The sequence below is a fragment of the Erythrolamprus reginae genome, chromosome Z (genome assembly GCF_031021105.1).
Source record: "Erythrolamprus reginae isolate rEryReg1 chromosome Z, rEryReg1.hap1, whole genome shotgun sequence".
Lineage (NCBI taxonomy): Eukaryota > Metazoa > Chordata > Lepidosauria > Squamata > Dipsadidae > Erythrolamprus > Erythrolamprus reginae.
Window position 1 is genome coordinate 33,335,687 of NC_091963.1, and position 26,085 is coordinate 33,361,771.

At 43.0% G+C, this 26,085-nt stretch overlaps 1 protein-coding gene across 10 annotated transcripts in view; it reads right to left on the reverse strand.

Moving 5' to 3' along the window:
- The window catches only part of CDK6 (cyclin dependent kinase 6), a 185,341-nt gene that overhangs the window by 152,444 nt on the left and 6,812 nt on the right, over positions 1-26,085 (reverse strand). For all 10 annotated transcript variants that reach the window (XR_011556962.1, XR_011556961.1, XM_070729591.1 and 7 more), the window contains one exon: positions 23,831-24,297. Coding sequence is in view for 8 of the 10 variants with exons in the window: in XM_070729591.1 (XP_070585692.1) it covers positions 23,831-24,063 (233 nt within the window). In the remaining 2 variants the exon portion in view is untranslated. The remainder of the gene's footprint in view (positions 1-23,830; positions 24,298-26,085) is intronic.

The following is a 26,085-nucleotide window of genomic DNA, read 5'->3' on the forward strand; positions in this document are numbered from 1 at the left end:
GTAAAAAGTTAACAGTGTTGAGGGAATTATTTGTGATGGTGTTCTGGAAAAAACGGTCCATGTGTCTAGTTGTCTTGGTGTGCAGAGAGGGAAGGAAAAGAGAGAAGTGGAGAGGAAGGAGGGGGGGAAAGGAAGGAAGGAAAGAAGGAAGGGAGACATTTCCCAAAGAAAACACCGGTAGCCACAAAACCCACCCACTTGTGGCTGGAGAGGTTACTATTACTATTTAATACTAAACCATTTGGTTCAGAACCCTTTTTTCCTTGTTTTCCTCCTTTAAAATAGGCGTTGATTGCTTACCTGAACGCCTCTTCTCGTACGGTGAGCGGGTACAGCAGTCACATGGGTTGCTCATGTCCAATCCGGTGGAACTGAGCCTAGTATTAAAAAAGCTTGCCGGATCCGCCCCTTCCCCAGAATTCGCGAATCCATAGACTAGGCTCAGTTGTGAAGCTCTGTAGTGTTCAACTCTCATTGTTAGAGGAAGAAAGATATAGAAAGGTAAAGAAGACACATACAAGGGCGGGAAGTGACTGCTGTACCCGCTCACCGTACGAGAAGAGGCGTTCAGGTAAGCAATCAACGCCTATTCTCCGTACTGAAGGAGCGGGTCCAGCAGTCACATGGGACATACCCAATAGATGGTCCCTAGGGTGGGATTAGCTTGCTATCGTGTGAGATAACGGATTGGAGTACCCTTCTGCCGAAGGCAGCGTCCGCTGAAGCGTAAGAATCAATTTTGTAGTGCCTGATGAAGGAATTTGGCGAGGCCCAAGTGGCTGCTTTGCAGACCTCCTCCAACGGGGCTTGAGTCGCCCAAGCGGCCGAGGTGGCTGCGCTCCTGGTGGAATGCGCAGTGATGTTCCTTGGAACTGAGAGGGAGGCCGACTCATAGGCCTTAGATATAGTCCCTCTGATCCAACGGCCTATTACTGTTGAAGACACTTTGGCCCCCATGACTCTGGGATGATAGGCTACAAAAAGTGCTTCTGACCTCCGAAAGGGTCCTGTGCGTTGGATATATATTCTCAGCGCTCTGGTGAGATCCAGGGTGTGCCATCTAATTGCCAAGGGATGGTCTCGTTGGAGGCAGAAGGAAGGTAGGACAATATCCTGAGATCTGTGGAACATGGAACTGACCTTGGGTAAGAAGGTAGGGTCCAGTCGCAAGACTACCTTGTCCTGATGGAATTGACAAAGGTCCTGCCTGATTGAGAGGGCAGCCAGCTCCGAAATGCGCCGGGCAGAGGTAATAGCCACCAGGAAGGCTACCTTAAAGGATAGGTACCTGAGGGATGCCGATTTTAGGGGTTCGTATGGTGCCTGCGTGAGGGAATGGAGAACCCGTGGCAAATCCCAGGATGGATACCTGTGGACCTTGGAAGGTCTGAGGTTGGCTATGCCCTTGAGGAATTCCTGAACTTCAGGGAAGGATCGGAGAGGCTGTCTGCGGGGACCCCCTAGGACAGATGAAATGGCTGCCAGATGACGCCGGAGGGTGCTGGTGGAAAGTCCTTTATGGAAGCCTTGCATAAGGAAGGAAATAATTCTGTGTATGGGGATGCACAGAGGGGAGAGACCTTCCTGTAGACACCACTGGTGAAACTTGGACCACGTGTGGTCGTAGATTCGATTGGTCGAGCCCCTCCTGGCCTTTAGAATGACCTCCACTGAATCGGGGTCATGACCACGCAGTTCTAAATCTCTCCTGATAACAGCCAGGCGGTGAGGTGGAACCACTCCGGGTCTGGATGGAAAGAGGCCCCCTGCCGCAGCATATCCCCCGAAACGGGGAGTCGCCAAGGGTCCTGGACGGACAGCTGTTGGAGATCCGCGAACCAGGGCCGGCGGGGCCAATGAGGGGCGATTAAGATTACTCGGGCCCTCTCGGTGAGGACCTTGTGAATCACGTCCGGGAGGATTGGAATTGGAGGAAATGCGTAGAGTAGGCCTGGAGGCCATGGACTCCGGAGGGCATTGATTGCTTCCGCTCCCGGGGATGGAAATCTGGAATAGAAGCGAGGGAGTTGGGCGTTCGCATTGGTCGCGAAGAGATCCAGGACTGGTAGGCCGAATCTGAGGGTGATTTGATGGAACAGGTCTTGATGGAGGTTCCACTCTCCTGGGTCTATCGTTGCTCGGGATAGCCAATCCGCCTGGACGTTGAGACTCCCCGAGATGTGATCGGCTAGGAGCGACTGGAGATGTTTTTCCGCCCAAAGGCCCAACTTGAGGGCCTCCCTCATGAGAGCCTTGGATCTCGTGCCCCCCTGTCTGCAGATATGGCTTTTTGTGGCAATGTTGTCGGTGAGAATGAGAACGTGCCGGTTGGGAATGCGAGGAGAGAAATGCTTCAGAGCCAGGGAAACGGCTCTTAACTCTAGCCAATTGATTGGCCTGGAAGCTTCCTCCGGGGACCACGTGCCCTGGGCTATCATCCCCTGGGCGTGGGCGCCCCATCCCGATAGACTGGCATCTGTGGTGATGACAAATTGATCCGGGCACCTGAACGGGGATCCTCTGTCCATGGCCGGAGACTTCCACCACTTGAAGGATCTGCGAACACTCAGTGGGATGACAATGCGTCGATTTGAGTTGCTGTGCCCCGATCTCTGAAAAGGCAACAGTAGCCACTGGAGTTCCCTAGCATGAAGGCGAGCCCAGGGAATGATGCCTATGCATGACACCATCTTCCCCAAAAGGGAAGATAGAGTAACTATGGATACTGAAGGATTAGATAAAATGTTAGAAATTAACTCCACTATACTGAGTTTTCTCTCGGGAGAGAGAAAAACCTGGGAGGATTTTGAATCAATAATGGATCCCAGGTGAGAAATGGAAGTGGATGGTTGGAGGTGACTTTTATCAAAGTTGATGGAAAATCCATGGTCCTGAAGGACTGACATGGTGACAGAAAGGTCTGTTTTCACTCTCTCTAGGGAGTTCCCATGAATTAAAATATCATCAAGATAACATAAAATGTGGATGGGAGACGCCCGGATATAGGCCGCCAGGGACCCCAAGAGCTTTGTAAAGACCCGAGGGGCCGAGGAAAGGCCAAATGGCATCGCCCTATACTGGAAATGCCTGCCTTGAAAGGAAAAACGTAAAAATTTTCTGTGGCATTTGGCTATAGGAATGTGAAGGTAGGCCTCAGTGAGGTCTAAGGAGACCATGAAATCTCCCGAGTGAATGGCGGCCAAAATAGAAGACAAGGAGTGCATCTTAAACTTCCTATATTTGATGAATAGGTTTAGTTTCTTTAAATCCAAAATGGCTCTCCAACCTCCGGAGGACTTTGGAACCATAAATAGGATGGAGTAAAAACCTAGGCCCTTCTGACCAGAAGGGACCGGTTGAATGGCTCTGATGGACAAAAGATGAGAAATGGCCTCCTCCATACGGTTACAATCTGAGGATGACCTGGGAGAAGGGCAGGAAATAAAACGTTTAGGGGGAGGAGAAATAAATTCTAAAAGAAGGCCTGTTTGAACAGTGTCAATGACCCAAGGGTCCTTGGAGGTGAGACGCCAATTAGAGGCGAAATGAGCTAGGCGACCCCCTATGGGAATGGAGGTAAGATTACCATCTAGGTTTTTTTGAAGCCCTGTTAGAGGAAGCTCCCCTTTGGAAACGAAACCCTCTACCCCTGGAGTTCCTACCTTGGGAACGAAAGCGGGGGGAATACTGACCTGGAGATCTCTGATAGGAAGCCGCTTGATCTTGCTGGCGCCCTGGGCGACGAAAGGACTGCGTTTTGGTAACCTTTTTGGTGGTTGGACCCAAAACCTTCTTCTTGTCCGTGGTCTCCGTGAGGAGTGGATCCAGAAGATCACCGAAGAGAAGGTCGCGCTTTAAGGGGCCCTGGGATAACTGCCACTTTTGGCGAACTCCCGCTTGCCAAGGGCGAATCCATAGGAGTCTTCTTGCCGTTGTAGAGGCTGCAATAGACTTAGCAGAAAATCTAGTAGATTGCAAGGTGGCATCAGCCACGTACTGGGCAGCTGCAAAGACCTTGTTGAAGTCTTGTTGACCTCTCAAGTCATCGGGAGGAATGTGCTGTTGAAGTTGGCGAAGCCACAGCAGCATGGCTCTGGAGAAGAAGGAGGCCGCTGCCGAACTTTTAATGGCCCAGGAATCAGCGGTGAATCCTCTTTTGAGCATTTGCTCGATGCGCTTGTCCTCTGGGCGGAGGACTTCCTCCGCCTCGCCTGGCACAGCCGCTGCCGAGTGAAGAATCTTGACAGGTTCATCTGGTTTGGGAAAGGATAGAAGCTCTTCATAGGAAGAGGAAAGTTTATACAACTTTCTGTCCTTGGTGGAGGGATTAAGGCCAGAGGCTGGAAAATCCCACTGTTTGAGTAAGGCATCTTTAAACAATTTAGGCATAGGAATTACCTCGTTATCCTCCTGTTCCTCTGTGAAGTAAGGTAAATTCTCCTCCGGGGGATCAGTGGAAGTGGAGGCTTGTTTCTCCTGGGCCGCTAATCCCGTAGAAATTCTAGCTTTGAGGAGGAGAGATTTGAATAGTTGAGAAGGAAAAATAGTAATTGGAGGAGGGACTTTTATTTGGGATTCCTCATCCTCTGATAAGCCCTGAAAAGGGTCTTCATCCTCCTCTACATCCTCATATTCATCCTGGGAGGATTCTGAATCATCCTGAATAGGAGCTCTGACCGCTGGGGAAGAACCCAAGGGGCGGGAGGAACGAGAAGGAGGAAGAGGTAAAGGAAGCTCATTGATGGTGGAGAGTTTGGCATCAATGGCTTTGGACAACACAGCAAAAATAGATTGGAACTCAGGAGGTAAACTGGAAATATCAGCAGAAATGGCAGAAGAATCCCTAAAGGCCTGGGAGGATCCTGGCTGGGGGGAATCTTCAATAATATCTGGTTCCTCTGGACCTATGCCCCATAGGTTAGGTTGGGGTCTGTCTAGGTTTGGCTCATCCAGAGATAACACAGGGACCCCAGAAGGAGGCAGACTAGAGGCCTCTGGTGGGTCTTGACTACTGATTACTTGGGCCTGCACTTTCAAACGTTTTGCTGATTTGTCATGGATTTTTTGTAGGGCTAGGTCCCTTCTCTTCTCGGCCCTGGTGACCTTGGTCGAGGGGCGGGCCCCTGGAGAAGAGGAGGAAGAGGCCTGGGGGATACTAGTAATCTCATCGCCTGTAGGCCTGGCCTCTCTGGGACCTTTAGTTGTGCCTCTCTTGGGAAAAGTAGCCATAGTCTGACAATTAACAGAAGACAAGGCTGAGCCAATAACTGAATTATAAGGAGAAGATTTCAAGGACTTCCCAAGAGGAATGGATCCTGCTTCGAGGCCTCGAAGCTGCTGAAACGTGAGGACAATCTGGGCAAACCCAGAGTTCGTGCCCCCAAATCCAGCGGGGCCAGCCTCCCTAAACTTTGTAATTAAGTAAACCAAGGCACTCTGGTTGGAGGCTTAGCCGGTGGAGAATTTAGCCTGGGACCCCCAAGGCCCGCTCCCGGATCCACGCGGTGGACTGAGGCCTACGCGGCTGGCAGAAGGCCAACACGAGAGGCCTAGATTTTAAAAAAGGGCGCGAAGGCCTTCGCGCCGAAAAGATCGCTCCGTAGAATTTCTAAAGGGAAAAGCGATCGACTAAGTCCAGGAGACTAGAAGGCGTCTCACTCCGCAGGAGGTATTTTATAAGCCCTTAAATATTTGTATACAATAAATAATCAATAATTCAATGGATAAATACTTGCACCAGGACCTCCAGGCCAAAGGATTAGAAGAATCCACAAGCGGCCGCAGGAATCGTAACCGGCAAAACCGCCGGGGGAAAACGAAACCGCAACTTCTCCCAAGGAAAAAAGCCGAGCCGCTTTTTTTCTTTTTTTCTTTTAAACGGCTGGCGCAATTAGTGCAAGTAATTAAATAAAGACAATAAATCTTACTACTTTTTGAAGGAAAGATCGAAGGGAAGGTGTTAGAATGTTGAACGAGCTATCACAATACAACCGCAGGATATGCGAACTGAGCGAATTCTGGGGAAGGGGCGGATCCGGCAAGCTTTTTTAATACTAGGCTCAGTTCCACCGGATTGGACATGAGCAACCCATGTGACTGCTGGACCCGCTCCTTCAGTACGGAGAATCTAGGTGCGTCTTATACATCGGTGCGTCTTATACACCGAAAAATACGGTATCTCCATTGTGAGTTTACCACAAAGATTATATCTGCTAACATAAACCAGTTCCATTAATTTCTGTTATATTGTTAAAATATTCCCGCTCAAACCCAGGTTATATTTTTTTTAAAAAAAATCCAGAACAAATCCTTGAGTAAATGATGCTCCTTTTTGCTGTTTTTCTCAGCATCGTTATCAACCAGTACTTTCCTAACTCCAACTGCCAAGCAAAAATGAAAGCCCTCTTAGTTAAGAAATGATTGAGGTGGCTTGTTCTACTCAAATTGGAGCAAATGTTCCTTTCAAAGGTAACTGCTATTCAGCAGCTGTATGCAAACTACCAGATCAAATGTGGTGTATGTGTGAGTGCGCGCACGCGCGTGCCTGTGGGGCTGAAGGATTCAGAATCCTTTCCCATATTCCCCCACACTCAGCCCAAAAGTTACTGGTTTGGCTTGAAAGATGGAAAAAACCCGAAAGCAACTTTATTCATAATATGGTTGAGAAGTGTGCTGAGTGGATAAACAGTACTGTAATCTGACACTGCCAGGATATGACATGATAATTTTGAAAGGGGAAATTCCTAAGAAACCTTAAACAGCAACAGATACTTCACATCATTACCTGAGTTTCATTTATAGAGTTTCATCTACATATGTCAGAAGTCAGGGCTGCCCCTATACTTTGTGGTAAGAAAACACAAAATCCCCTTTTGCTTCTTTTCATTCTGCTACATACAACGTATTTCTTCCAAATTCCTCACTTAACAGTAATTTTGCAACAAGGCTTAGTTGAAGTTAATTTTTTTTAATAACACATATCCAAAAATAGAACATTTGTTAAACAACATCACCATATGTTCCAACTGTATTTCTTCTTTTTGTGAAAAAAAAAGAAACTTTTTCCCCAGCTCAATTCAATTACTCCCAGGATATGTCAAATTGCATTTTGAAGATGAAAAATGGCCCTTTAAAGACACGTGGCTTTCAGATAACATTTTCATGCATAATTTGCACGTCAGTCATACTTCTGCCCAAATTAATTGACAGACTCTATGTGAACTCAATACAGGTAGTGCTCTACTCAAACCATCAAATTTGTATTATTAAGTGAGACACTTGGTTAAATGGATTTTGCCCCATTTGTGGACTTTTCTTGACACCGTTGTTAAATTAGTTATACCGTTATTAAGTGAATATGGGTTCCCCATTTAGTCACTAAATGAATGGTTGTAAATCAAGGACTATCTGTACAATATAGCAACTTTATTAGTATAATGACAATATATAAATCCCTGCGGCTGGCTTCCCACAGAGCTGGCCTTCTCCAGCTCCTATCAACCAGACAATGTCGTTTAACATGGCCTAGGAGGAGAGCCTTCTCTATGGGGGCCCCCGACCATCTGGAACCAGTTCCCCCCAGAGATTTGTACTGCCCCCACCCTCCTCGCCTTCCGCAAGTCTTAAGACTCATCTATGTCGCCAGGCTTGGGGCAACTAGACCTTGCCCCACTGATCAATAAATGTGATGTATGGTGTGATTGGACTGTCTGACTGTTATATAGGTTTTTAGTTGTACTTTTTAAATATATTAGATTTGTTCTATGTGCTTTGTTTTATACTTATTCTGTGACACCCCCCCTCCCGAGTTTTCGGAGAAGGGTGACATACAAATCTAATAAATTGAATTGAATTGAATCTGGTGAACATATGGAGAGGAACACAAATGATAAAATTAACTGAAACACTCCACACAAATACCATTTTTAGAAATTGGGTATAACCTGAAAACTGCTTAATAGTGAATATGTATGATTAATTTGCAATGTTTTCAGAGATGGACTCTCTACTGAATTGTGGATGTCAGGATGCATACCGTTATTTCAAAAATACAAAAATATTAATTTGTCTATCATATGCCCAGATGCTTATAAGAAATCTACTGCAGCTTTCTTTCTGGGATAGAAAGATTGGTGGCCATATAAATTGAATGAAGGAATAAATAAGAGACAATTTGAGAATTGTTTCACTACAAACCAGCACATTTGATGGTATCTCCCAATGGTTTCTGGCAAATGCCCCCACCCAATTATCTGCCCTACTTAAACAGTATTGAATTGACTGGATTGATTTGGGAATTCTGGTATGTTTTATTGCTGATTTCGGCCTTTTCCAACTGTCTATTTCCACTAGAGAGCAAAGTCTGATTTCCAACCTATAGTAATGAGTTAATACATATCCAAATCTAGAATTCAGATTACAAATAACCCCAGATTTTCCAAAAACGATACAGAGAGGCATAGTGAAAACATGACGTGTAGATAATTTGAAGTCAAAATAATAGATCAATGCTTGAAGGTATACTGGTTAAAACTCCTTTTCAGCCATAAAACCACTTCTTTCAAGATAAGCTATCATGCAGTTACTATAGGATTTGCTTGGGATAAAAATCCTAAGCATGATGCCTTATTTCTCAGTACATAGCTACAAGGTTGTTGTGAGCCGCCCTGAGTGTTCGGAGAGGGGCGGCATACAAATCTAATAAATTGAATTGAATTGAATTGAATCTACCAACCCTCTACTCATGTCAAAAAATGATACTGTAATGTGAAAGTCCAACACAAAGAAATATGCTTTTAAATAGATTATAGGTAAGGACATTGACAAATTCATTATATCTCTTTAGTTTTAACAAATAGTGTACTAAGATGAATTTTGCAATAAATACCACATATAAACAATGCATTTTTATGCCTATAGGTTGTCAAATAGATTTCTTTAGCAGTTTTATAAAAAAACATGCCAGCTATTGTGAGCAATGACCACTAAGAGAAAAGTATCTGAGTTTTAACTGTACAAAGCCTTTTGCTCAAAGGATATTTTTCACTATAAGAAAACACAAAGTCACATGGCATGTATTCCAGGGAAACATGACAAAACATTTCCTCACAGCTACTGATAAAAAAAAGCAGTTGAAAATTATGCCTATGTTTATTTAAATAGATCTTTTCCCCCTCTTTTAGGGAGGAAAAGGGTGCGTCTTATACACCGAAAAATGCGGTATGTGCACTTTTGAAAAGGACTTTTGCATAAAATAAATGCATTATTTTATCAGCTCAACATGACTTAAGGGGCAGACTTAAATGTGTGTGTGTGTGTACACACACACACACAAACACACACAAGCATATATATATATATATATATAGATAGATAGATAGATAGATAGATAGATAGATAGATAGATAGATAGATAGATAGATAGATATATACACAGTGATCCCTTGACTTTCGCGGGGGATATGTTCCAAGACTGCCCACGAAAGTCAAATTTCTGCGAAGTAGAGATGCTCCCTTCCTTCCTTCCTCCCCCTCCCTCCTCCATTCCTGGTTTTACTTACCCCGCGAACCCACAGGAGCAACGAGGCGGCAAGCTGGGGGCTTTGCTACGCTCGCTGCCGGCGTCTCCCATGGTGGTGGCGGCAGCACCGGTGCTCAGGGTCAGGGCAGGAAAAGCTCATGGCAAGAGGGGTCCAGGCCAGGATTCGAAGCCGGGATTCCAGGCCGGTCAACTGGGAGGTCGGACACTACCACTAAGGGAGACAGCTTAGGTGGGTGGGGGAAGAATAGGTGGCCACGCTTGAGGTGACGTTAAGCTGCGGGCGGAGGCTACTGGAGAGTTGTGACAGGCTGACCGCAAGCCATCCCCGCAATTAGCGCACGGCTCCCTGACCCAACAATGCCCTCTGCTCCTTCCCCCTTGGGCGAGTTAGGGTGGTCTTGTCCACCCGCAAGGCTCGGCTTCAAGTGGAGCATACAAACGCTCCAAGAATTAAAGGGGAGGATTCAGGAGGCTGGGGTGGAAACAGAACTTTTATTTAAAGAAGCAGGACAGGTGGGGTGGGGTTGGGAGGAGAAGAGTTAAAACACACACCACTGTATATCGGGTGGCCGCGGGAAAACCAGTAGTGTTCAAAAAAACCACGGAGTATTTTTTTCCATTAATATTTTTTGAAAACACATGGTATAGCAAAGTTTGTTTTTGTTAACATTTGGTACGCGTACACACACATGAACGCACTAGTATCCATTTGATATGGGATACTTTTGTTTGAAATGCTCCACTTCTGATTCATACTCTATTAATGCAGATTCAATGCATTCAAGCTGTTAGATGGTGCTGGATGCAACAAATATAATCAGAATCAGAAGAATATTTACAGATCCATTACAGCAGGAAATATTCCTAATTTTACACACAGGAATTTCCTGGATTCAATATGTCATTTGTTCCTGGCAAACTCTATCCTTTGTCTGCATATACTTCATGTTTTCTGCAAGCAGTGAATGTTATCTTACATAACCGGGAGATATATTTGTGCCAAATTTATATATCCTGGACAATAACTACTAATTAAACATTTAATCTTCCAACCTGAACTCTGGGTACACTGAATTTATCTTACCAAACACAATTGGAATGCCAGTGCACTTATGCATATGCTATGCTTAGATATTTGGCTTTTTTTTTTTAGTAAGGGAAAGGTTAAAGAGATGTATTTCCAAGGAGTTTCAAACACTTTAAAATTCTAGATTCTTTTACAAAATACCGTGTTTCCCCGAAAGTAAGACAGTGTCTTACTTTCTTTTTATCCCCAAAAGCCCCACTATGTCTTACTTTCGGGGTATGTCTTATATTGGGGAAAAAATTGTCAATTTTTTTGTTTTAACCATAAAATTAACATTTATTAACAACCTGAACAGTATTGTATTCACCACAAAACAGCAGATGATACCCCAGTATGCCAGTGTGTATGTTTTACTGATGTATGATTAATACTGTGTGCATTACCGTATTTTAAGCAGGAGGCGGCAGTGACAAGTGCAGGGGATGGCGCGGTGACGTATGGAGAGGGGGACGGCGCGGTGACATATGGAGAGGGGGGCGGCGCGGAAGTGGGCAGGAGGCGGCGCTCATTAAGATCAGAGGGAGGTGGCAGACGCGGTGACGTATGGAGAGGGGGACGGTGCGGACGTGAGCAGGAGGCGGCGCGCAGCTAGATGAGAGGGAGGTGGCAATACCCCCGTGTTTCCCCGAAAGTAAGACATATGTCTTACTTTCGGGGTACGGCTTATGTTAGCCGACCCCCCTGAAACCCCCGATACGTCTTACAATCGGGGGTGTCTTACTATCGGGGAAACAGGGTAAGTAAAGATTAGCGTCTGAAGCCCCTTAACATGAATTATAAAATGGAATAGAAAATGTAACATTTCAGAGTTCTTTACTTTCGATTGTACATTATATTAAAAAGTTCTGATGATCTCATCTAAACATAATATGGTTAGCATGTTCTCTGAATCAGGAAAACTGTTTTATAACACCATCACCTATACTAGTGATGCTAACATTTTCCAGACTGAGTGCCCAATGCGTGTGTGAGTACCCTCAAGTTGCAATGCGTGTGTGGCCCTCACACATGCATCCTGCTTCCCGCATTACACCTGCATGCACAGCAGAACCAAAGACCAGCTGACCGGCGGGAGGCACACATGCATGCACGGCAGAGTTGACTTGGGGCGACAACTCACATGCCCACAGAGGGGCCTCTGCATGCCATCTCTGGCACGCGTGCCATAGGTTTGCCGCAATGGACCTATACCACAGCATATTGGATGAACCCAATTAATTAAAACTCAGTGTACAAATCATGTTAAAACAAACCATGCTCAGTTGAATGTGCAAACCTCAACTATTAGTTCTTATATTCAATTTCAGTTCTAGACTGAAACTTCCAGCTGCTGTCATACAGTACTAGTTCCAAGTAAAAAGTTAAAGCATTATCAATCAGTCAACAATGACTTTTAACTAAAAGAATTTTGTGTCAGTTGTTCCATCAGATTATACTAAATCTACAGACAATAATTATTGAATCAACTAGCACTGACCAAGGAAAACAAATATGGACAACTATTATTATTTGGCTATTCGGAAGATTAGTGCATTCCACTGAAGAAAAATTACAGAAGGATTGCTGAGAGGATTAATATTATAATAAAGCAAAGCTTGTTTTTCATAAATATTTTTCGCTGAATTTTGAAAGACTGCATTTCAATGAAAAAGGAAGGAAGCTAAATGTTTATTTTTATTTAACTGTTCTTTTCTACGGTAGTTTATCTAAAAGTTTAATAGTCTCCTTGTCTTCTGAAACATAGTGATTTTACATGTTAGAATAAAATTAAAACACATTTTAAAGAATATATCAGGCAAATTTTGCACTAATTATCTTATAGGAAGCAAGCACAATATATTATGAATATATTCACTTCCGGTTCTGGTTTCGAGAGCAATGGAGGTGGTGGAGAGAGCTTTGAGACTAGTTACAATGGTAAAATGTTGAAAACTGCAAAACTAACAAGGGGGCATTGCCAAGACTTACTTACCTGTGAAAGCTATCATTCCAGTTACCAGCTGCCTGTTTTTGCTGGAGATTGGGAGCCTAGTGAGAGCTGTTGGAAGACTAGACACAGGAGTGTGAAGAATGGTGGAAATGGCACCTGAGCATTAGCAGTTGGTGTGGAGAGGAGCGAGCGGAAACGAGCAAGTGCTGGGACTAAACTGGGCGTTGAAGGCTGTGAACTGAGCCAAGTCAAAAGCTGTGAATTGAGAGTGATGGCGACCAGGCAGGGAGGACAGTCGAGGACAAGAGAACGAGACGATCCTAGCACAGAGCACAGAGCCCTGAGTAAACAGCTGAATGGCAAACAGACAGTCAAACAATCTGTACACCGCTCCGGGGCTAGGAGCAGTGCGGAAAACAATCTGGAGAAGGGATACAGTGTACAGAGAGATGGGGCAGTCACCAGGAATACTCAAGAGATCCTGAAGCGATTGGACGAACAATTAAAGTTACCAATGGAGACCATTGCCAAGGACTTGAGCCTGGAGAAAAACCTATGTCCCTACTTTTTACCGTCGCTATGTTGGCCTTCCTGGGTATAACTAATAAGAATAATAATGAAAAAGAAAGAGACCATAGTAGGAGCCCTATTTGTGAGGTTACTCCAAAATTAACTGGAAACACCACTCCTAGGATATTAATTATTTAGCCCAGGCTAAATTGTAGAACTGGATTACAACTGTAGCTGGCTTATTCATCTCGTTTGCCACTTCTACTACTCCCAGTTATTGGGGACTTACTATATATCATTTTCACCCATCTTCCTAAGACAGGACTCCTTTAATCTCCATTTCGATCTGAGAATAATTTCATCCCACCCTGTATTGTATTTGCAGTCCTTTCTCTTAAAGGAACTTACATCCACAATTCCCCAACATCTAAGAGAACGGTCAGCATCTTGCCTGCTTGGGTGGCTGACTGGAATGGTTTTGCTTTTTATTTTTAAAATTGTCTTGCATTAATTTGATTGTAACCCTTTCTATTTTCATTGCAATATTGTTATTTTAGTTTTTGGGGGGGGGAGTGTTTGAGTTGAAGTGAGTGAGTTGTAACATTGGGAGAGCCGGGGGCGAAAGCTGGAGACCCTGTGCTGAGTATATAAACAGAAGCATGTGGGGCCCCATCTACAGCCTCCAGCCTGGTATGAATGTTGGTCTTGCCAGAGATGATGAGGGCCAGGGGTGTGGGAGGTGGGATCTTTGGGGGTTGGAAGAGCTGGAGCATTATGGTTGGGACTGGGAGAGGCAGATATGGCGGGAGCCAGGGGATGGGCCACTCACAAGGAACTAGGACTCACTATTTTAAAACAATTCCCTGGTCCGGCCCCTTGGACCTCGGTCTACCTAGCTCACCCGTACAAGGGAAGTCAGGGTCCTGGTCTCAGGCTGCTGCTGCTGAATGTCAGCTCAATTGTTTGCAAATCCAGGATTTACTTCTAGATGGGGAGGCAGACCTAGCACGTGTAACTGAGACCTGGTTAGGACCCGAGGGGAGGGGGTTTTCCCTCTCAGAGATGTGCCTATCCCGGGCCTGCCAGAGATCATCCATCAGCACGACCAAAACAGTTTCTGTGCTGTAGGGTGAATCCTGCATGTTGAGGGCCTAGATAATCAGCTTCATGCAAGGACCATTGGAGCTGGAGCGACACTAACTTCTCAACAACCTTCCCCATAAAGGGAAGATTGGAGACAGGACGATAGTTGTTAAATACATCTGAATCCAAGGAAGGCTTCTTGAAGAGGGGGCGCACAAGTGCCTCCTTGTAGGAAGCCGGAAAGGACCCCTCCTTCAATGAAGCATTGGTAATCTATTGGACCCAGCTCTGTGTCACTTCCCTGCTGGCCGAAACCAGCCAGGAGGGACACGGGTCTAATAAACAGGTGGAAGAACTCACAGCTCCCATGGCCTTGTCCACTTCATCAAGTGTTACCAGTTTAAACTCCTCCCATACAGGTGGACTAGGATGGGCTCCTGTCATCTCGACTGACTTGTTGTCAGCCAACATTGCAATTCAATTAGAATCAAGGTCTGTCTGGGTCTGAGAAATTTTATCTGTGAAAAACTCTTAAAGTCCTCAACATTACCCTACAAGGGTTCGTCAAATCCCCCCTGAATAAGGAGGGAGCGAGTCACCCTAAACAGGGCGGCTGGGCGCGATTCCGCAGATGCAATCAGGGCGACATTATACGTGCATCTTGTCACCCTGTGGGCGCTCCTTTGTAAATCTCCATATGAGCTTTTACAAATATTTGGTCAGATTTGGATTTACTTCTCCTCTAACGCTTCTCTAGACATCTCTTCTGGCATTTTATCCCCTGGAGTTCCTCAGTGAACCAAGGAGATCTCCAGGGTCTACTGCCACAGAGAGGTCGCAAAGGCACAATTTGGTCTAGAGCCATCGCCACCAATGTATTCCATGCTGCAGCAAGAGATTCTGCCGAACTGTGTACGAGCGAATCCAGCAAAAACCCCAAGCGCCCTCTGAAAGTCCTCTGGGTTTGAGGCAGAACCTCCTAATCGGTTCCGCCTCCCTGCGAGGGAGGATTGGAGCCTTAAAATCCAGCTGTAGCAGAAATATGTTGTGAGCCGCCCCGAGCCCTCAGAGAGGGGAGGCAAAGAAAATCCAATTAATAAATAAATTAATAAAAAAGATCTGACAAAAATGATCTGACTATGACAATGGCAAGCCCCTTAATTTCAGATCATTGCTCAACTGCTCTGAAAGGAATACCATATTGGGGGCGTGTCCTCTTTTATGAGTCAGGCCCTAAACTACTTGGGTCGGGTCCATGGTTGCCATGGTGGCCATGAACTCCTGTGCCAACCCAGAGGATTTGCCGAGCAACAGTAGATTGAAGTCCCCCAAGACAATAAGTCTGGGGAATTCCACCACCAGTCCAGCTACCTCCTCGAGTAGCACAGGCAGGGCTGTTGACACACAGCTGGGAAGCAGGTATGTGAGCAATAAGCCCAACTGTACCCCTAGGTCCAACTTCACAAAGAGGGACTCACAACCTGCTATCTCAGGAGCAGTGAGCCTATTTAGGCTAGTGGTCTTATTGTCTATAATAGCCGCTCCTCCCCACCTTCCCTGGGGTCGTGGCTGGTGTCACACCTGAAACCTAGCTGGGCACATTTCAGAGAGGGACCCCTCCGTCTGGGCCCAGCCAGATCTCAGTCACATATGCCAGGTCGGCCTCCTCATCCAGGAGTAAATTTTGACCATCAAAAGATCTTGTAGATCTTGTTGGCTCAGTTACTCATGCCCTTATTATCTCACGTCTCAACTATGCAATGTGCTCTACATGGGGCTACCCTTAAAAAATGTTCAAAGACTACAATTGGTCCAAAATGCAGCCGCGCAAGCTGTTGTGGGTATACCTAGCTACACCCACATTACACCAATACTCGGTGAGATGCATTGGCTCCCAATAGGTCTCCAGACACAATTCAAGGTGTTGGTCATCACCTTTAAAGCCCTTCATGGCTTAAGACCAGATTATGCATGGCACCACATTTTGCCACATACTTCCCAGCAGCTGGTTAGGGCCCATAAAGTTGGTCTTCTCAAGGTTCCTTCAGCCAGACAATGTCGTCTGACAGGTCCACGTAGGAGGGGCTTCTCTGTGGCAGCTCTAGCTCTCTGGAATCAACTCCCCTGAGATCCACACCATAAAAACATGGCTTTTCCAGCAGGCCTGGAGCCCGTGAACAGTTCCATCTTGTCCTGGTTGAATGGATTAATGTTTTAATTAAGGGTTTTTTAAAAATTGTTTTATTGTCTTTTATATTGCACCGAGAGTCGGTAAAGAGTTGGGCAGACTACAAATCAATCAAATCAAATAAATAAATACATTCTGATATGCAAAATTAAAAAGTGAGATATTTGAATTTAGTATCGTTGATGAAAACAGGTCTATATCAGAGGTGGGTTTGAGCAAGTTCTAACCAGTTCTAGAGAACTGGTAGCGGAAATTTTGAGTAGTTCAGAGAACCGGTAAATACCTCTCCCCCATTTAATCTCTGCCTCCCAGGTCCCAACTGATTGGGAGGAAATAGAGATTTTGCATTACCCTTTCACTGGAGTGGGATGGGAATGGAGATTTTGTAGTATTCTTCCCCTGCCATGCCCACCAAACCACCCCCAAGCCATGCCATGCCTACCAAGTCACATCCACAGAACCAGTGGTTAAAAAAATGTGAATCCCACCACTGGGATACATGTAAGCCAAATCAAGTAAATATTACTGAAGATCACTCTACTTGAAATCTATATGTATAGTTTTACATTGCATGGAAAGCAGCTGCGTGCAAAGACTTGATTCCACACCCAATTAATTCCTTTTGAATCAAATCTCTATCCTTTATGGTAGTAGTTCCTCATTCCAAAATGAAATAATCCATAGAAAATAAAGCTGTTAAATTATTATGCCTATATAAAATCTCCAGTATTGGAAGGAGGGTATTTTACTTAACATTAGTTATTGAGTCCCTCAAGTACATTGTGCTATAATATTCAAGTATTGGTGGAAAAATATTCTAGAGTAAAGATCGTATTTTTCAAAGTATAAGACCCACCTTTTTCCTCCCTAAAAAGGCTGATAATTTGAGTGCATCTTATACTCTGAATGTAGTTGCCTTGCTGTGTTTTTTGAACCCTAACTAGCTACTAATGATCTTACCAGCTCTTACCTTGCAGGGTCGTTCATTGTTTCTCTCTGCAAAGAATATTTTCCAAGCCCTAAGTCTTTGTAGGTTTTTTTTTCATTGCTCCAAATTGCTCCGAATAAGTTTCTTTCCATCCCTAACCAGATCCTAACGATATTCCCAGTTTTTTCCAGCTTGCAAACTCTTTCATTGTTACTCTCTGTGAAGAATGTTTTCCAAACCCTGTCTTTGTAAAAAAATTTCATTGCTTTACTTGCTCCAAATAGGTTTCTTTCCAGCCCTAACCAGGTACTAGCAATGTTCCCAGCTCTTACCAGCTTGCAGGCTCTTTCATTGTTACTCTCTGTGAAGAATGTTTTCTAAGCCATAAGTCTTTTAGAGGGTTTTTCCACTGCTCTATTTGCTCCAAATGTTTCTTTCCAAGTGCTAATGATGCTTCCAGCTAATGATGTTCCCAGCTGGCTTGCAAGCTCTTTCATTGTTACTCTCTCTGAATAAAGTTTTTTTAAAGCCCTAAATAATGTGCTATCCAGATGAATACCTATTAAGCCAATTCTTTTCCCTATTTTCCTCCCCAAACTATTCCTCCCCAAAAACTATTCCTGTGCATCTTATACTCCAAAAAATATAGTAGGTTTGAATTTATAGGATAGTGATTTCTGAGTCTCAAAATGGGTGAACAGTGCAGTCAGGTGGTAAGAAAAGCAAGTAGAATGCTTGGCTGCATAGCTTAGAGGTATAACAAGCAGGAAGAGTGAAATTGTGATCCCGGTGTATAGAGCGCTGGTGAGACCACATTTGGAATACTATGCTCAGTTCTGAAGATCTCACCTACAAAAAGATATTAATAAAATTGAACGGGTCCAAAGACGGGCTACAAAAATGGTGAAAGGTCTTAAGCATAAAACTTATCAGGAAAGACTTAACTCAATCTGTATAGTCTGGAGACAGAAGGGAAAGGGGAGACATGATCGAAACATTTAAATATGTTAAAGGGTTAAATAAGGTTCAGGAAGGAAGTGTTTTTAATAGGAAAGTGAACACAAGAACAAGGTGACACAATCTGAGGTTAGTTGGGGGGGAAATCAGAAGCAATGTGAGAAAATATTATCTTACTAAAAGAGTAGTAGATGCTTGGAACAAACTTCCAGCAGACGTGGTTGGTAAATCCACAGTAACTGAATTTAAACATGCCTGGGATAAACATATATCCATCCTAAGATAAAATACAGGAAATAATATAAGAGCAGACTAGATGGATCATGAGGTCTTTTCCTGCCGTCAATCTTCTATGTTTCTAAGATGTTGTTACGCATCTGCCCCCAGACGGAAGCCCACCAGGTAAAGGTTGCCGAAGTAGATGCCTTTGAAATTGATGGGATTGGAACCTGAGAAAGAATGGCTCTACAGGCTGGGATCCTTTGCAAGGGAACCTCCTCAAGTTCCATGATCTAAGCCAGGAATGTTCTGTAGACCAATCCACCTCAGTTGCAATCCCTGCAGATTGGCAATTTGGAGTGAAGGGGGAGGCAATGAAGGTTGTGGAACGTGAAGCTGCTGCTGAGCCAATTGTGGAGGAGACTGTTAAAGAGACAAAAACATGGCAGCCTGTTTTTGAGCCTTCTCAAATTGTTTTTCCAGGGCCCGAAGCCTCCGCTCAGCATCTTTACGGGTTGCTACAGATAAAGACGACCCAGAAGCTTTTGGCCTTCTCCTTGGAGGACGTATGGCTCCTAGACGTGGCCTTCTTGGGGGCAGCAGATGTGGTTGGCTCCTCCTCAGCTGGATTATCAGTCTTGCCAGCCATATAAGAGGTAGTGAGGCCCCTTAAAATAAGGAGAAGGCTGCAAGGGGTGAGGCAGGAGTATAGCCTTGAGGCAGGGACTCCAAGTGAGGCAGAGTGAAAAGATGGCAAGTAAGTCCAGCTGATCCCTGGGACAAACACTCACCCTGGCTGCATTATAAGAATAATAAGACCTTATCAGTTCAGTGGAGACGTAGAATCTCAGCAATCAAAGACACAGCTGTGCAATAGTAAATTAGCAGGCAAAATGGTGAACAGGAGGCTTGTGGCTCTTTAAAATGGCCGCTGTCAAAGACCTGATCTATGGCCAAACAAAATGATCACCGGCACTGAAGAAACTGTGATGACATCTGCCTAGAGACAGGCAATCCAAAATGGCCACCAGCATACAGCAAGTAATGAGATCTGCCTAGTAGCAGGCAGATCATAGCATTCCAATGGCCACTGGCACAAATGGAGTTCAGCCGCCAAGCCACTATTAATGCGATTCACACATGGTGAATATCACTCTGCTGATCACTCCATAGAAGCACGGCAGAGGAAGAGAAATCCTTTGAGATACTTATTGGAGCTCTGTGAGAGTATAGCCCCATAGGGCAGATACTCAAATTGCCTCAGCTGTTTGGCAATGGCAGTTCTCATTGGTGCACCAACTAACCTGCGCACACATGGCAGATATAGGTCGTAAAAGTCTAGTACCTGAAAGTGAGAGTCCAAGCAAAAATTCAGTTAACTACAAAGTAGCTGAGCTGGAGAAAGTATGTCCCTATTATTATTATTATTATTATTATTATTATTATTATTATTATTATTATTATATTTGTATTTGTATGTATTGACTGAGTTTTGAAACTGACAAGTTAAGAGCCAGAGAGGGCATGCTTCATTCTAAAATTAACTCAGTCCCTAGACAACTGACCAAGGTTTATCCCATACTTGGACTCTCCTGAGCAGCGCACAGGAGAATAGGTTAATTATATTTCAGCTATAAATACTCAATACACAATTTTATAAAATCTACTATTTACACATGAGATAGATTCAGTTATATTTAGAAAAGCAAAACGTAAATGGCTCTTTCTAAACTCATTATGTTGATAGGTAAAGAAATAAGAATGTGGAAACAAGATATCTAAAGTAAGTTGATATAGCATCACAAAGATTCTATTTTAGTAGGTTCCAAATATGAAGATTTATTATGTTTATAAACTTGCAAAAATCCCCTGGAAAATTTCACTAAAAGTTCTAATCTAGCTTCTTTCAAATTCCATCATGATACCTGTTATGCATAAGCATTTTTATATAATTAGTCACCATGTACATTTGAACCTCATATTATTACATATCAGACATATTACTCATCTAAAGAAAGAGCATGATTAGAATTAGTGGAACTCCACCCATGAAAATTGCAAATGGATCTTCCCCTAAAACTATCATATCAGCAAGAATATAACATAAATCATAGACAAACAGAAAGGAGTATTCTGTTAGTGATGGCCTTGCATTATTTCTGGACCGTTTATAAAATCTAAAACTTACAAAAACTAAAACCATCATAGATGGGGATAAACAACTCTTTCCTCTATTTTTAAAATTATATTCCAAATCATATTTTCAAACCTGTAAAAAATTAGGTCAGGAATTGCTGTCAAAAATTAAGCATCCATGTGACCTGAGATGTAATATAGTGGTACCTCTACTTACGAACTTAATTCGTTCCGTGACCAGGTTCTTAAGTAGAAAAGAAGAAGCAATTTTCCCCATAGAAATCAATGTAAAAGCAAATACTGTAATGAAGTCATCAAAGTAGATAACCTACCCTCACTCTTTCACCACCTGAGCATTCGTGGTGTCCTCAGAGGTACCACCAACTTAGGGCCCTCAATTGTTCACAGGAACCCAACTTGAGATCTGTCACTTGTTTTGGACTCACTTACCTCACCGCCATTCAAGCCTCTATGTACAGTCTCCCTCCTTTTCCTTTCCATCAATATAACATTCCTGATGGCCATCACTTTGGCGAGACGATTTTCCCAACTAACCGCACTTTCAGTGAGGGAAGACCTATGTCATTTCCACCTAGAGTAGTGCTTCGTACCGATCCTTTATTTATCCCAAAAGTTGTTGTTGTTGTTATTATTATTAATTAGATTTGTGTGCCGCCTCTCTCCGTAGACTCGGGGCGGCATACAAATTAACAAAAGTTAACACTTTCTTTCACCGTACTCATGAGGTAATCCTTTCGGATTTTTGTTCCAATCCTAAGCATACATTGGAGCATCGCTGGCATTCACTAGATGTCAGACCAGCTAACACACAGATTCCTTTTGAAGGTCAGAGGCACTCCTCCTGGCTTTCCAACCAGCATCTATGGACCTTAAGGTGTCGTCCCAGACTATCAGTAGATGGATTAAAGCTTGCACTGCCCGAGTCTATGATCCCAGGTGAGACCAGTTCCATCATGGATTACAGCATATTCTATTCACAGCGTGGCCACATCAGCAGCCTGGGCCACACAGGCCTCGATTAAAGACATCTGCAAAGCAGATACATGGTCCATTCCATTGTCCTTTGTCAGGAATTATAGTTGAACTCTTATCTCGTATCTGCTGAGGCAGCCTTTGGTAGGCGAGTGCTCCGGAGGGTCTGTTCTACAGTGTCATTCCTTCTCCTGCCCATAACTCTTAGGCTTGGTTATATCCCATTGCTTGGACTCTCCCAGCAGTGCACAGAAGTGCTGTTGGCTTACCTGAACAGTCTTTTATGTGTGCTGCAAAGAGAGTCGAAATCCACCCAGGTTGTTATGGTACAGGGCCTATTTGACTTTTATGGCATGTCCTCCTTGTTCTTCTTCATTTTGAAACTGGCGGGCTCCTACAGCTTCAATTAACATAATTAACTTAGTCCCCAATCACATGACCGAGATTTAACTCATTGCTTGGAGTCTCTTTGCAGCGCACAGAGAAGACCGTTTAGGTGAGCCAATGCCACATTTATCGAAACATAGAAACATAGAAGACTGACGGCAGAAAAAGACCTCATGATCCATCTAGTCTGCCCTTATACTATTTTCTGTATTTTATCTTAGGATAGATATATGTTTATCCCAGGGATGTTTAAATTCAGTTACTGTGGATTTATCAACCACGTCTGCTGGAAGTTTGTTCCAAGGATCTACTGCTCTTTCAGTAAAATAATATTTTCTCATTTTGATCTTTCCCCCAACTAACCTCAGATTGTGCCCCCTTGTTCTTGTGTTCAATTTCCTATTAAAAATACTTCCCTCCTGAACCTTATTTAACCCTTTAACATATTTAAATGTTTCGATCATGTCCCCCATTTCCCTTCTGTCCTCCCGACTATAAAGATTGAATTCATTAAGTCTTTCCTGATACGTTTTATGCTTAAGACCTTCCACCATTCTTGTAGCCCGCCTTTTTGACCCGTTCAATTTTGTCAATATCTTTTTGTAGGTGAGGTCTCCAGAACTGAACACAGTATTCCAAATGTGGTCTCACCAGCGCTCTATATAGCGGGATCACAATCTCCCTCTTCCTGCTTGTTATACCTCTAGCTATGCAGCCAAGCATCCTACTTGCTTTCCCTACCGCCTGACTGCACTGTTCACCCATTTTGAGACTGTCAGAAATCACTATCCCTATGTTAGAACTGAACAGCTCTTGCTCAACAGAAGAGGAGGAATACGACACTATGAATCCCTTGTCCACAAGACAGTCCTTTCAGCAGTTCCAAGAAGATTCCACACCATTTGATCTGATTCAGGTGACCCTGAGGGCATAAATTCCCAAGTGGCCTCAACGAATCTTAGAGAGTATGCTATTGACCATGCTATTCCTCTTGCAAAGGAATATGATCCTTCTACCCTATTCCCAGCCATCCTATCATAACTAATCTTTCTGTCCCTCCCATCATTCAGTCAGAATAGATTTTCTTGGATGAGAAGCAAAACATCCTCTTCCTCAGGAAAAGACAACCCAGTTGCCTTTTGAAAAAGCACATTTGAGACAATCATGACCTAGATGACTGAGAATCTCCACAGACATCTACCCATTTTGAATTTCTATTTTACATGCAATTTTAATATATTCTGTATATTGAATTGTTTAAAGCAGTGTTTCCCAACCTTGGCAACTTGAAGAAATTTGGACTTCAACTCCCAGAATTCCCCAGCCTGCATTCGCTGGCTGGGGAATTCTGGGAGTTGAAGTCCAAATTTCTTCAAGTTGCCAAGGTTGGGAAACACTGGTTTAAAGGGACAACATATTCTAAACTAAGTTCTAATTTCAAAATTAACTTGGATACCATATAGGATGAGTATTGTCTTAATGGCAATATTGAGTAATTACACACACACACACACACACACACACACATATACATATATAGGTTGACAGATACAATTCATTTCTACTCCAAAATACATTCTTTTCTTTCCCTTTTTGTGTTCCAGAAATCAATGCATACATGTGGCACCATGCCCATCCACTCAAATACTTAAGTCACACACCTATGCCTCTGGAGATGAGATGTTTGAATGCGTAGGAGGCAAATCTCAAGCACAGAAGGGTTAGGCTGACAATATTTTTCTTAAACAATCTATTCCATATATCTGCTACAATGCTCAGATTATCCAAATGCCTTTGCTTAACATTTTCATTCAATCTACACAACTAATCTCAAACATAGATGATTACATTCTCTTATTCCACTTGCTCACCTGACCACGTTGGGATGCTCAAATGTTTCCAGATGCTTCAAGACTGCCACCTCGCGTATAGTGGAAAGCGGCATCCCCTCCTCGCTGGTTTGCACCCGTACCCTCTTCAGTGCTACAAAGCGCCCTCCATTTTTCAAGTCTCGAGCCTTGAACACTTTCCCGTAGGCTCCTTCACCAATTTCCGCCACACATTCATACTGCTGGTCAGCTAGGCTCATGTTGTCCTTATCCATGATTTCACGGCTTTCCTTATTCACAAACTGTTGCCTTATGTCCCAAGTGTTGGATCTGTTGACTTGGATTCCAGTTGCCAAAATGCGCTTCCTGCTACTTCAACAAGTATCCAGAACAATTATAGATGGCCAATCAGTGTAACATTCAAGAACTGTAGTAACAAACTGTGGTTGCCCTAAAGCTTAGCTGGTCAATAGTCTTTGGAATAAATCTCTGTGTAAACCCAATTCAATCTATAAAACCAAAGTGTATGTGGGAGAGAGAAAGAGAGAGAAAGAAAGAGAAAGAGAGAGAAAAAATATTATTTCTCCATCACAGAATATCTTTTCATTTATTTATTTTTCAACAGTTCATTTACTTAATAATACAACAGCATTAACTTCACTACTTAGTATGCATTATCAGACTACATTGCCATTATTAGCATTAATATCCCATTCCCTATATTACTAATTTTGACTCCCTTCAAAAATTTTTCATTTTATTTTCTCAACAAAACTGTCAAGTTGGTCTAAGAGACAATGGTTGGAATTACCTATTACACTAAACCAGGGATAGTTTTGACCAGTTATGGTTACATTATCAAGCTGTAACCAGATATACACAATTAAGCCAAACAAATTTCAATACAACACAATTCATTATATTAATTCCTTTACTGAACAGGTCATAACCTATTCATTCTGAATTCTGCAGATGAAAACTGTCATTACTGAGTTGTGTCTCAATCTCTAGTAATCAATCTTTTAAAATTGAAGGTTTCTATTTCTATTAGCTAAAATTTCCAAGCCATCTTCAAGGCCAGAGTATAATCCATTGAGATGCCCTTCAGGTTTATAGACTCCAACTTCTAAAAATTTCTCACCAAAGAACTGCTTTTCTGAGAATGTTGCTGTTGCTGAGAATTCTAGGAATCAAGTCCACATATCGAGAGGGAGTCCAAATTCATCAAAAATATAAATGGAGAATTGCTATGGAATTGACAGCAACAGCAGGATAAGCAAAGCTGCAACCAGGCAAAATAGGGGGGGAAATGAGCTTGGATAAAGATTGAAGACTTTTCAATTTTCATCTGCACAGTTAGCAACGTATGTAGATGAAATGCTTTTTTCATAACTTCTAAAATTGATGATATTTGGATTTTAAAATGCCCTGATTCTTTTATATATCCTAAAAGACATCTGCTACTTTAGAAAAACAGAGACACACAGATACCGATTCATCCAATGGGTGATAGAATATTCCAAAATGTACATTTTAGGGCAAGTTTAATCTCATTAAGCATAGTGATGTTGAATATTTTCAATGTGTAAGATGTGTCCCCCTGACATTATCAGTGGGGTTTTTTCATATCTAGTCAGAACCAATAAAATAGGTGAATAATAGAGTTAATATTTAATCAAACCACAAATATTGTAATTTATCAAATCCAAACTCCACAATAAGTCTAATCTTTTTCTAGATAGACACGTAAAAGATCCAGTATGTGAAGAATTCACAAGACAATGTGGGAATGATTCAACAATGAAAAATCAATGCATGGTTGAGAGAAGTAAGCTTTATATCCATAGTTGTCATCTACAATCAGTGATAAATTATGACTGGCTACAACAAATTCAACCTTCAAGTAATAAAGAGTGACAAGGGCTACAAAACCTGTCTATATACAGATCACCAGTTTCTATGTATTATCCCTAATGAGCAACCAAAGCATCACCAAGAATCAGAAACTCTTTTAATTTTGCTGTAAGTAAATGCCAAAAATCAGTAATTGTGAAAAAAACCAGATTCTTTTAACATAACTTCAAGATTATTAAGGTAATTGCTAGTATTTTACACATTAAACATGGAAACAAATTCCGTAAACTATAAAAAAAGACAATGGGTGCATTCAGATAACAGTAAGCCAGAATTTTTAAACTACACATTTATTGAAAAAAAATTATGCCTGCCTCAAACAAAGCATTAATCAAACAAATGCTTGAGCATGAACCAGGTCTATGTTTCATATGAATGTTGTG